This window comes from Enoplosus armatus, chromosome 13 (genome assembly GCF_043641665.1).
Source record: "Enoplosus armatus isolate fEnoArm2 chromosome 13, fEnoArm2.hap1, whole genome shotgun sequence".
NCBI lineage: Eukaryota > Metazoa > Chordata > Actinopteri > Centrarchiformes > Enoplosidae > Enoplosus > Enoplosus armatus.
In genome coordinates this window covers 12,101,617-12,114,740 of record NC_092192.1, presented here as the reverse complement: position 1 = coordinate 12,114,740, position 13,124 = coordinate 12,101,617, and the positions used below count along the sequence as shown (strand labels likewise).

Genomic DNA, 13,124 nt, shown 5'->3' with positions numbered 1-13,124 from the left:
AAAGAGACCGTCACAACTGAGTCATTACCAAAGCAGGAGGAGATGGAGAGGGCTGCGTTTTCTCACCTCCTCCTTAAATGTTCTGGCAGTATGAAAACTGAATCAGAATCAACACCAAACTGTCTCAGAACGTTGAATGAGGCCGTTAGACCAGAATAGCAAACAGGGAGCAGCAGCCCTCTTGAGAAACCTCGTACTCTCGTCAGCAGCCTGCTGGTCACTGCAGTCAGTTCCTTTGGCATTTCTGACAGATGGAGTTTTGGATGTAAACAAAGGAAGAACTTTGTTATTCAGGTGTAAAAATCAGACCATCTAACAACCAGTACACCTACCAAACTCCGTTTGAGAAGTAAATGGCGGAAAGGTTCAATATTTTGATGCTGCAAAGTGGCAAAACCCAGAACAAGCGTCTTCCTAACAACAGCTTTAAACATGGTCTAATTTTAAGTGTTGAATCTCACATTACTGGCTGACTGTGTCCAGACAAATAATTCAGCAGATTTTCATTCCACTAATTTTAGAGAGCCACTGTGGACAAACAAATCAGACTTTAAACCCAAATTACACGGCCAGTAATACATTTTAATGCACCTTCAATGGAAATATGTGTTTTGCTAAAAGTTTATATTACACACAAACTGGTTATCCCATGATTCCCTCAAAAAATTGAGCAAAATGGGTACAGTGAGTGGAGAGTAGAGGCTTTAAAGGAAATAAAACACATGTCTCTTTCCTCTTTTAATCTCACTGTCTGAGAAACACGAATCACATTTATAGCAGATGAAAGGGCCTCAAACAGCGACTACCAAGATAATTTTTTATGTCACATTTATCAAGACACAACTGCTAAGATGAACATATGAATGAAATTAAGCAATGACAAGTATGTATAGGTATTAAATGAGGCATACAATATTAGACAAAACATTCATCAGCAAATACTCAAAGTTAAAGAGCACTGAGTTTTGCAGTCCTGGCAATCTCAAATACTATCACTGATCATGCTGTTACAAGTTTCTGCTTTGCTCCTCAATAAGATGCTTTGAAAAAGAAAAAAAAAAAAATCCCACATGTAAGTCCATAAACGCACTGTGGGAAACTGCACCCAAGAAAAAAAGAAAAAACCCATTCAGATCATCTCAAATGAAAAAAATTAGAAAAAAAAAAAGAAGGTTAAATCATAAGTTTGACAGAAAGAAATATATTGTCCAGATACATGTATTTTTACATTCAAAATCAAATAAAATGGCATTAATTGATAGAAAATAATAAATTACACCGGATAATGTCAGGATCAACTCAACAGCTAGCAATTAATCTAAGGCAGGATTCTTAAAAAGAATATAATTAAAAGGAAATAATGCAGCTAATTAGTAAAAAGCAAACAAAAACACATGAACATGTAATAAAACTTTCATTGAGCATTCCATAGGTTTTCATTTTAGTCAAGTCCACCAGGCTCGTGCTCGTGAATCCTGACACTGTTGATGGAATGTAAAACAGGTCTAAAAAAGGGTCACCCACTAAGTGACGACATATTTGGGGTCATGGCTATAAAGCTTGATAATTTGCTGAAAATGTTGTGTCATCTTACACCTGCTCATTTTCAAAACAGACTGATAAAATGTTTCAGATTTTTAAAATGCCTCCAACAAAGCACAGAAGTATGCCTTCATGCCTTCAGTATCACTGCTCACATAAAATAAGCTGCAAAAACGTGACTAATCAGAGCTAATGATTAAAATGAACTGTAACGTCCACAAAACAAACAACCCGAGACATTTGTTCCTGGAAGTCTAACCATTTTCTGAGGGCTGAAATCCCAGTACAAGCTGGCCAAGTTGAGTCAAATAACTCTGATAACTATCAGCACTGACTGGCTGTCAACAACTATCAATGTGATAACTACATCATCATGTGTCCTTCCAGTTCTACCCAACAAGGAAACAGCACTGACCCTGCCTGGCCAAAACTTAGCCAATATGAGTTATTGTACAGTAGTATGGCATAGCACTTGCTAATGGGATAAGCGCTGTATATGCTCTGATCAATAAGAGCATCTGAGCCATCTGCATCCCAGCAGACACAGTGATATAGACAGCAAAGCACCTCTCCAAACCCCCAGCCACAGTAGTCGGGGGTATAAGCCTACAGTGTGTGTCTAGGTTGAAAGATACCAAATTGCAAATTTTCTACCTCAAAATATGAGAAACATTAAGCTCTTCGTCACAACCAAAGTGTGACGAGACACCTGGTAATTCTTCTTCACTGTAACCCATTATTTGTAACACCAGTAAGACCAACAAGTAACGACTCAAATGCATACAGTACATGGCTCCAAGGGTCCACATCACCCTGTCACTCCAGCCTGGTCTGTGAGATAAAACCTTGCCAACAGCAGATCTGAAAACACTGGCATACAAGAGTTTGCTCTTAGATAGGTAAAGCACTCATCACAGCTCTCTCAGTAATAGTGGCATATCTGGAGCCTGCTGCCAGGATCGTTCTTCCCCGGGCTGAAGAAAGGATAGACAGGCTCTTCAAAGCAAGTGTCGAACATGTACAGTCTCTTCATTGTGACGGCGTCATAGAAGCTAAGACGCCCGTTGTCGTAGTCCAGATACACACCGACCCGAGGAGAGTTCCAGTAGTCGGCGACAGGGATGCGCCCGTCTTCTCCGTTGGCATACAGACGGTCCTGCAGACACAGGCTCCAGTATCCTGCGGAAGGGGTGAGGCTGACGAAGCCCTTCCTGTTGCTGCACTCAGTTGTGACTCCCAGGTACCAAACACCTTTGTCCTTCACGTCCACCTCCCAGTAGTGCTGGCCGCTGGCGTACTGGGCTGTGGCAAGGACACCACAGAACCGGGTGAAGCGGGCTGGCAGGTCTGGCTCCTGGTTACGCACGCGGCCCTCCTCCACTTTTGTGTCAAAGTCTGAGATAAGCAGGTTTGGGTGGGCGGTGTCTGGGTCTAAGGTGAGGTTCTGAGGCACTGCACAGAAAGAGATAGAGAGATTAGTTCACCTCGCTTTTACATATGGTTCAAACTGGCAGTACATTTGAAATAAAGAGAACTGCATTTGGTATTCATTGCTACAGTGTAGGTCAGCTGACCAGCCAACTTTGTCAAAATTTTACACTGCCTCCAAGTACAATGATACTTCCAACTAGTGTTATGTGATAAGTTTGAATGCACGTCTTTTGAGCTGCATGTTTTTGGTTGACGTCCATAGTTTAGGCCTAATTCATTCCAGTATAACCAACAGCTAAATCCAAATTGTGAGAGCAGTAGTATATACACTAAACGCTACATGCTTATTATTAAATATGTAGAATGCAGTATCTGTTGCAACATACATTATCAGACTTTCAATCCAGGCAGGTGTCATTTCAATCACTGGGACAACACTAGCTTTTTGCAATGATAATTTTGATAATTTCAATTATCACCTTGCAGTAAAATATACATCAGGATTTAAATTCTCTTCAGCTTAAGCTACCACTCCTTCGTTTTTCTGTCATATGGTCCAGAAACATCCCATAACTAGATTGTTTCTATGGAAATGACACGGTACAAAGTAAAAAGCTGTATTGGGTTAAAACTGTAGAGCATGCAAATGTAATCTTTTATTTAAACTGCATGTCTTTGGCCTGTGACCATAATAAACAAAAAGGAAAGATACTCAAAAGCACAGTGTCTGCTGGTGATCTCCCAGAACCTAAAGTGAGTCCAACATTGACACAATAAAAGAGGCCCAGCAGAGGATGTACTTCCTGCAACCGGCCTAAGGAACTGCTGATCCAGTTCTACACTGCAATCATCCAGTCTGTTCTCTGTACATCCATCACTGTCTGGTTTGGATCAGACACCAAACAGGACAGGAATAGACTACAACAGAAAGTCAGGACTGCAGAAACAATCATTGGAGATGTACAAGTCCTGAATGGAGGCCAGGTTGGCACCAGAGTCAGGAAACATCCCTGCAGACCCATCACACCCTGAACACAACCCGTTCCAACATCTGCCCTCTGGTAGGTGCTACAGGACACTGTACACCAAACCAACCACACACAAGAACAGTTTCTTTCCACAAGGCATCACTCAGTTAAAGATGAACAGTTAAACCACTAAAACATCCATTGCCGGCAAATTATAAATCACATATTTATGTTTTAAAATACACACTGTTAGCATGTACACATCCATTTTCACCTACTTGTATGTACATGATAGTCCTGTTTATTTTATCTTTGTTGTCTTTGTTTTGAGCTGTATGTCTATTTCTATCTTCCTGTAAATTGTTCTGTGTGTATGAACATTGAGAGCAACTTAACAGCAGTCAAATTCCTAATATGTGTACACATACTTGGCCAATAAAGCTGATTCTGACCATTCTACCCACAATAAATTTAATGTATACTGCCAGTCTTAGATCTCAAATAGCAACACGTTTGACTGTGTTCAGTGCATGCTTCTGTGTGTACAGTAAACTCACTGGTATGCAGCACATGCATCATCTTCTTCCACATAATAAGCTGAAAGGGCCCTGAGAAGTCTGTAAATTCAGTCTGACAATTAACCGTCTCGAGAGATGTGAAAGGCTTGCAATGGATAACTCTGTGGAAGAAAATATAGAAAGGAAGAAAGATTACACTAAGGTTCATTTTTTAAAATTGGATTTTTATAAGTCCACATTAAACAAACAACTGTAGGTTACTTACTCATTGAATGTCTGAGCAAGGCTCTGTTGGAAGGACAAAAATGCATATTTTGATTATTGAACACACTTCATATCTTTCTCATGGTCTTAAAAGAAGTTTGTTCAAATACATCAAAGGTGGTTTTAACATGTAATTCAATCACTAAGTTTCATGACATGTTTCTGAAACTTTGGTTCATGCCAATAGAGAGTCTGAAAGAAATGCACCTCCAATATACTACCAATTTAGGGATACATTTTGAAAGAAAAAAAAAAATTCAGTGCAGTGTTTTTACATAATCCTTCTTGCACATTGACAGAAACTGTTATCTCTGTGAAGCTCAAGCAGAGGCATGGCAATTTAAGAGTTAAATCACATCTGTGGATCAGACGGCTAATGTGTCAGACTGACCTCAAAGCTAGTTTTCCCACTGATGTGGATGTGGATATTAGCTATAGCTTTCTCCACAGCTGCCGCCTCTGTCTCCACAATTTTCAAATTGTCGTCTATGACGGCCATGGAGGCCACTTCCTCAGCATCCAGGCTCTCAAGCAGGGAGTCTCTCTCATCTAGCAAGAACTGGACCAAGGCACCGACATCTGCCTCAATCTTCTCCTTGAGCCTCTGTTTCTTCAACTGGAGGACAGAGAGGTTCAGAGGATTAGGATGATGGATTTGATGAGAAGTGCCAATGACGTGTACGTTCATGTGTTTATGCATTAGGTTTCCAATATAGCTTTTAATTGAACTCATGGAATGTGGCAAAATTGGGAAGTTAGAGATAGTTGTAATCTTGAATGACCACTTGAACCAAACATACTCTTAAAACTTGGCCTGCAAACATGTAAATGTCACCAGCAAAAGAAAAAATTATGCTAAAAGAGGTCCATTCCATACCCTCACTTCACTTCTGGTGCGTTCATCAGCTGTTATAACTTTTACACATTGAGACTTCTGCCAGTTGAGCTCCATTAGCCTCAGTTTCAACTCCATCTGTAACAAATATGTACATCAAGACACATGCACAGGAAAATAGGACATAATGAATTATGATATCACAGACTGATGAAAAAAAAAAAAACAATAAAACAAAAAATATTCTATATGTAGTGAATAAGACATGCTGCAAAGGACATCTCTAATCTTTTGGCACTGTACACAGAAGAGAATGCATCCAAGCAAATTCATACATTTAGTCTTACCTTCATATCATTCACAACTTCTGGCACTGGTGCTACCTCATGGTGTCTGAAACAAACAACAACAAGAAGATAAATGACCAGGCAGTCAGTGGTTAACAGAGACATTTGCCACACCACCCCAAAACACTTAGGGTGCCCTGTAGAGTTCTTTGTTTACGTTCAGTGTTTCTTACCAACCCACACTGTGCATCCTTGAGCTCTAACAACACACTGATGAGTGAATTTTCTTCATTCGAAAAGCAGATTTAAAAAATATATATATATTTATCTGTTTGCTAGCAGTGTTCTTCATCACTGCTTTTGCTAGTGCATTGCTGTTTGGAGTCTTACCACAACACATGATTAGAGAAAAAAAAGTGAAACCAGTGACAGGATGTGAATTGAACAGTCAATACAAAATAAAATGGGGACCCATATGTGAAACATTGCTCCATAGTGCTATTTGTGGTCAAAAGGTTCACACAAAAAAAAAGGTAAATACATGAACTTTTTAAGTCTGAGTATTTCCTCCCCCCCCCCAATCTTTCAATATGAATGGCAAGATTTATACACTATCTACACCTACACACAAAGTTATTTTAAGACAAGGACTGCTCTCTAAATTCTTGAAGTCAAAATTACAACCCACAGACCAACAAGTCCAACTGAAAGCACATTTAGTCATCCTTTTTGTAGTCAAAAATAATGTCATGTTTTTTTAAATGTATTGTTAATAGTTTTTTTGCATTCTTTCTCAGCCCTTTTCCCCTCTTCCATGTCAACGTTTTTTTTTTTTTTCCTTTGATGGCAGCAGTGACTGTTCTAATGTGCTCTTCTGTGCCCATGGCTGTGCTGCTAAACTTAGCGAAGTATATCATCATCATTGCCTGATTCCTTATTTTCTTCAACACTCACACTGTTTAACATTAAAGTTTGTGATGTCATTATGAAGTGATAAAGAGGCACATTCAACCCACTAAAGATCCAATGTGGGCATCAGCAGCTGCTTGTCCTGCTGTTGCTGATTTCTCATGGGGTGGGACAAATTGGGTTTGCAAAAAAAAAAAAAAAAAAAGAATACATAAAAACATTGCAAGTGATTTTGGTAATACACAATGATGACTTCTTTACTAGTATCACTTTGACACAAGTATGGCAGGGGTAAGGGAGAAACCTGATTACTGACTGATTTGGGATGGGAAATTGAATTTTAGTATTAGTGTTTTCACAATAATTTGGTTTCTTGTATGCATGTAAATGGCAACTTTGCTGAAACATTCAGAATCCTGGCAATGGTAAAGTCCCAGTGTTCATAAGATCAACACTAACGTGATGAAGAAGCCGTCAAATGCTGGGAATTTCTGCAGTTCATAGTTCATGTAAATGCAGCTAAAATATGGCATGTTATAGGTTTGCGTGGGCATTAAATGTTATGGAAATCGGGAGAGAGAACAATGTTCAACTCCTCAGTGAAGGGAATGGTCAGGAGCCTTGACGTCTTATGCTGGGAAGTATTTATTGAAGCTTGATCAAGGAGAATGGAGAGATTATCAATACAGTGGTTACTGCATGATGCTTCCTCAATTCTGAAGATCAGGTCCCCTGTGGTCAGACTTTAAACCCTCAATGAACATGCTACAAATATCAAATGCCCAGATATGGTCAAACTCCATCCACTAACAACAGGTGTAGATTAGTATAATAAGCATTAGTCCCCCAAACAAGGAACTATGCTTAGTCGTAATAGTTAAGGATATGTTTGCACATTCTAGAGACATTACATAAACTCTGTCAACATAAGTGCACTTCTTTGTCTATCTCATGGTGTCTAAGGAAGTTCAAGAAGCCACAGCCTCTGTCCTTGGCTGCTACAGCTACACGGCTCTCCTTATCTGAAAGACTCCTGTCTTTCCCAAATACCACAGACAGCTGCTGCTGCTGCTGCTGTTGTTGTTGTTGCCCTCCAGTGAGACAGACAGTGGCTCCTCCACTGAGATTTATTACTAACCTAGTACTGACCTCAAAGCTCAAAGTCAGTGACGCCTGTTTCTGACCCCTGGAGGATACAGATGAAGATAGAAAATTCCATAACATTAAGTCTCATGTATGTCTTTGTACAGATTAATTCAACTGGCAAGGTCTACACTGGAAACCTGAATTTGAAAAGGAAGAGGAAACAACTAGATAACCTAATATGTCCATAAATTCCCTACATAAAAAGGTGAGAACGCGACCAACCTGTGTGATCTAGATTCCCTGCAGACTACACAGATGGGCCTCTTATCAGTCTGGCAGTACAATTTCAGCTCTTCTCCATGCTGTTCACACTTTCCATCTACTTTAAGGGGCTTACAGGGTGTAGGACAAGACCCCAGACAGTCCAGGTCGTCCAGTTTGGCCACCAGGTTCTGCACCAGGTAGTTTTTAGTGAAGCTCCTCTTGTTAAACACCTGGGAGAACAAAGAAAGCAACTGAGAAAGACGCCGAAATCTGCTTGTAAGCAAGCCCAAAGGTATTTTGTTTACAGTGTGTTTTTCCATGTATTCTGAGTTATAGTAGCTCATAACAGCTAACGTTACAACACAATGTTAGTTCATTATTGTTAGCTAACTCACCTGCTGGCAATTTAGCGTTAGCTAGCTAAAGCCAGCTATCATAACGACGGTAACGGTAGCCACAAAAGGCACTGCGTAGATAACTTAACGTTACGGTCATTTTTCAAGGACCAACCGTCAACCAGCAAATCTGAATTCGCTGATGAACACTTGGAAGTAATACTGTCTCAAGCGTACCAAACATCTTTTAGAAAAAAAACGGTGGAAAATACCGTTTCAGATAACGTGTATTAACTTACCGTTCGGCATTGAGGGCACTGATACCCGTAGTCTCCGCCATTTTCATCCCAGTGCATGCAGATGCAAAACCGACAGAAATTATGCCCGCATTTTAGTATGACAGGGTCTTTGAAGAAGTCCAAACAAATTGCACAAGTGAGCTCTTTCCTCAGGTCGTCTCCAGCAGCTCCAGCAGTAGCCATGTTTACAAGCCAAAAGCAGCACAACACTGCCACTGCAGGAAGTGAAGGAAGAGAAGGGAGGGGAGCGAGCACATTTGTGGTGCGTCATTTTCCGTTTTAACCAATCAGATTCTTCCCTCACTCTCTCTCTAATCAGGTAAAAAAAAGTTTCAATCACAAGGCCAATATCTGCTGAAATCAGAGGCGGTCCTGGCTAGATTTGCGCCCTGGGCGAACCATCCCTTGCCCCCCCCCCCACAAAAAAAGGACTTACCCCCAAACCCCGCCACCAACACAACAATATATTATATTATTTGTATTATTTTATTACATATAATCTTCAATACAAAAACGTAACTAGAACAAAGAAAAAACAAGATCAATAAATAAAATACAGTATATAAATTGCACATGCTTGAAAAATCCCTGAAGAAAGCAAAAAAAAAACAACTCTATGGAGCATAAAAAAAAGAATTTGCACTTGTTGTGTTGCAAACACAAACTAGACTAGGTTGCCTATGGGTGAAATTAGTTGCATGACATGATGCCTCAATTCTAATAGTTGCTAGTTCAACAAAACTAAATACCAAATACAGTCGTCTTCTGTGGCTTAGCAACATATTAGCAAGAGGCTAATAAATAGCCTATAGCCTACTGTCACTCACATCACTCATAGAAATCTGCATACCTTTTTCTTTTGCCCGTTTCTCCTCTTCTTCTTTTCTTCTTTTTCTAAACTGGGCACCTGATGGCTTCTTTGGTCTTTACTTTGATCCATGATCTTCATTTAAGACTCGACATCATAACATGACCTTTCGCATTACCTTTTGCCAACACCGTCCGTTCACCCGTCAATCAACCGGAGTCCGGAGTCACGTGACGTAAACAAACGTAGATGATTTTTTTTTTTTTTTTTTACATTTTTCACATAACCCAATCAATTACGTGTAGGCATATGGGTCTATGTTAATTATGAAATACAATTTATTTGGAAGCAGTTTGTGTTGTGTGGCCTGGCTTCAGTCTGTCCCTCGCCCCCCTCCCCCTTGCCAACCTCTGCAGTCGCAAGTTGATCCCCCGCCCCCCCCCTTCCTCTTCGGACACACACAACCTGTATGACTCTCAGCAGCAAGTTGACGGGACAATGAGGGCGCCCCAGCGCCCACTCCACTAACTTGACATGGAAATGAGCGGTAGTCTAGAAAACTGGCGAGTTTTGTTTGGAGTTTAGTTTTTTTTTTTGTTTTGTTTTTTTAGATAGATTGCGCCCTGGGCGGTCGCCCACATTGCCCATAGCAAAAACCGGCCCTGGCTGAAATAATACTTCATGAACTCACTTTTAGGTTGTGTTATTTCCAGATGCTGCTGACAGGGTGTCTCCTAATAATCACACCAACTGATTATTATGATTTGCCTGTGAATTTAATTTAATTTTGTGCTTATGAGAGGTATGCATATAAACAGAGCTGGTTAAGGGACAAGTCGGGTCTCAAGTCAATGAGACAAGTCTGGGTCAAGTCTGAAGTCAGGTCCCTGAGGGCAAGCTTCAAACCAATTGCAAGTTTTTTCACCATTCAAATTTAAGAGGTTTTTAGATGTTACAACCGATACCCCCACCCAACGCGGATATCACATTGAGTGACGGCTGTTCTACGACCTAATCTTTAGGTTTTCGAACGGACTCCCAAAATCTACACGCAAGGCCACTTTAGCCTGCTTAGGGAGTCTGGTTACGTTCCCGTGTGGTTAATTTCTTCTTAATTCCCAGAGGTAGGCGATGATCCAATGATGGAAGGAAACTCCGCTGATACTGACTTTTCACATAATATAGTTTATTTGCATCAAAGATCAGGATCAACAGGCATGCGCATCTAGACCTGTACAGCACCCGTAGCCGAATCAGTACTGCTGCCTCGAACACTGTTCAAACTCGTCTTTTATACATTTAGGCATACATGGGGTCCGAGTAATGTCTCTACGAGTCGGTAAACCTCTGTTTCCAATCTAGGGGCCCCTCAGTACCCCAAAACCGATGATAGACAAGTTATTTTGACAGCAGTCTAGGGGTCAGGAAAAGAGACCTCTCAGAATGACCTTTCCCCTACCCTGACCTCTATCGCATAACTCCCACATACCGATGGAGACCACATCCAAACAGTAATCAATCTTATCAGTATGGGGCCCCAACATCTGCTAGTTGTTTACCTGGAACATTGCATACATGGCAACTTTGTACTGCATATCATTTTATGAAAAGACTACTTTTATGATTAGTATCAAATAATACACATCACCCAGAATAACATAACAATAAGGCCTATATAGTTGACTATGTGCCAAAGACCGGATATTAACAGGAATATCTGTGTGTGATAGGTGTTTGAAGATTGGTGGTACCCCAGTAAGATCCTGAAGGAAAAGATCAATATCGAGGGAGGTCCACACGGAAGGGTGGCGGACACTCGCCTGGTTTCACACTGGGCCGCCTCAAATGCCCAAATCCCTAATTCACAATTTAGAGATAAATTTAGGAAATCCCTCCCTGTGTCCCAACTATTTAGAAACTTCAACAGTAACCTCCAAACAATCCACAGCAGCAGCAAAACATCAGACAACTGAGTTGAACCTATTCAACATGTCCTTCCATGTTAAACATCATAATATATACATAGCAGCTTTCTTAGAATTCATCAATCAAAGCCAAATTATTATCTACTGTCAGCTTATCTCAAGGAGAGGAGTCTTCTTACCTGAGGGAGGCTACTTAGATGATCTCAGAGAGGAGCAACACAGGACTTTGGTTGGAATGTACAAAGTACAACCCAATTTTATTGGAGTTTTATCAAAAAGAGTAAATGGATACAAAAATGTCCAAAAAGAAGGAAATAAAACAATCAAGTAACAAAGTCTCACAAACAACTAAGGCAAAAGCCTAAGCAGTCAGTCAGTCAGAGGTGGCAGGTCGCCTCAGCTCACACACGTGCATTTCATGTCTTCTTCTGCATTCCCTTTTATACCCCTCACCCCCCTCCAAGGGGTTAGGGGTTCAAAACGGTTATTTTCTGAGAAACACATCTCTACATCACAATAAGACCATAAACCACATTTTCCAAATACCTCATCTTCCTTGCTTAGCAAGTGTGTGGTTTCTCACTTCGTAGGGTGTCAGGCAGATGCAAAAACCAAAGCTTGTATCTGTGCCTACCAGAGACAGAGACGTGCCTTCAGAGACAGGACGTCTGGTCCAATTTTGGAGAATAGGTCGGTTTAACGCACTTCCTGTCCTTATTCGCTGAACTTAGTTTGAACTTATCAACTGAGTTTGAATTATTACTTAGAAGAGAAGGGGGGGTGAGGGTATGACTCGGACACAACACAGGTGGAACACTCAACAAAATGTAAATACTGTTTTTCTACACAGAGACCAAGAGCTTTCAATAGGCAAAATATATTTTTTTGCTACGAAAAGCTTGTCTGTTTTCTGCCTGTGTATTATTTATTTTTCATTTGTCCAAGAATTCACCAGGTCAAAACCTGAGATTTGAATGTTTTTGCTTTCCAGTCTCAAGTCAGTAAAGGAATTTACGGAGTAAAGTTTCACATATGCCCAGTCTCAAAGCACTGAAGTCCAATCCAGTCTTAATTCCTAATTTTTGAAGTCCGTGTCTCAAATCTCCACAGCTCTGCATAAATACTGAGTAAGTCAACAACAACCGGTAAGCAACAATATTTATTCTTAAATACATATACATAAAAACCCATTCATAAAAAGACACAAACTGAATATCAAGTTTGATTGTTTGTGCTAAAATTGTCATATACATGGGGATAACTGGCTGTGGGGTATACATTACATTGCATAGCTTGGATTGGCATGTGAGGGATGTGACTCAAAAAGTGCATTTGATGTGTTATTTATGGTGTTATTTCCAAATTCATCAGGACCAAAAAAAGAAATCACAGCTGGTTTTCAGCAGATGTCCCTCGCTGAGTCACACCTCAGCTAATTTCCGGCTCATGTTCATCACATTAGCTAGCCCTGATAAATATTGGAAATAATTATACAATGCTGACTGACAACACCGTATTAAGACAAATATTTAGGAACACTGATCTCAGCATGTTGTATATCCATAGCAGAGTAAGACACAGGTTTAACCACACATGTAAATAAGAAACTTCACCAGTGATATCAACAGAATGACGAGACAGCAGATTATATCA

General features: G+C 40.3%; 1 protein-coding gene across 1 annotated transcript; it reads right to left on the bottom strand.

The window, feature by feature from the left end:
- Positions 1–2,350: 2,350 nt before the first annotated feature.
- trim47 (tripartite motif containing 47) lies at positions 2,351–8,924 on the bottom strand. Its single transcript, XM_070917925.1, has 8 exons — positions 8,739–8,924; positions 8,123–8,334; positions 5,906–5,951; positions 5,601–5,696; positions 5,115–5,339; positions 4,725–4,747; positions 4,499–4,620; positions 2,351–2,994 (listed from the first exon to the last, which is right to left on the bottom strand). Exons 1-8 carry the CDS (start codon positions 8,919–8,921, stop codon positions 2,465–2,467), a joined length of 1,437 nt encoding a protein of 478 aa, XP_070774026.1. The 5' UTR covers positions 8,922–8,924; the 3' UTR covers positions 2,351–2,464.
- Positions 8,925–13,124: the final 4,200 nt, after the last annotated feature.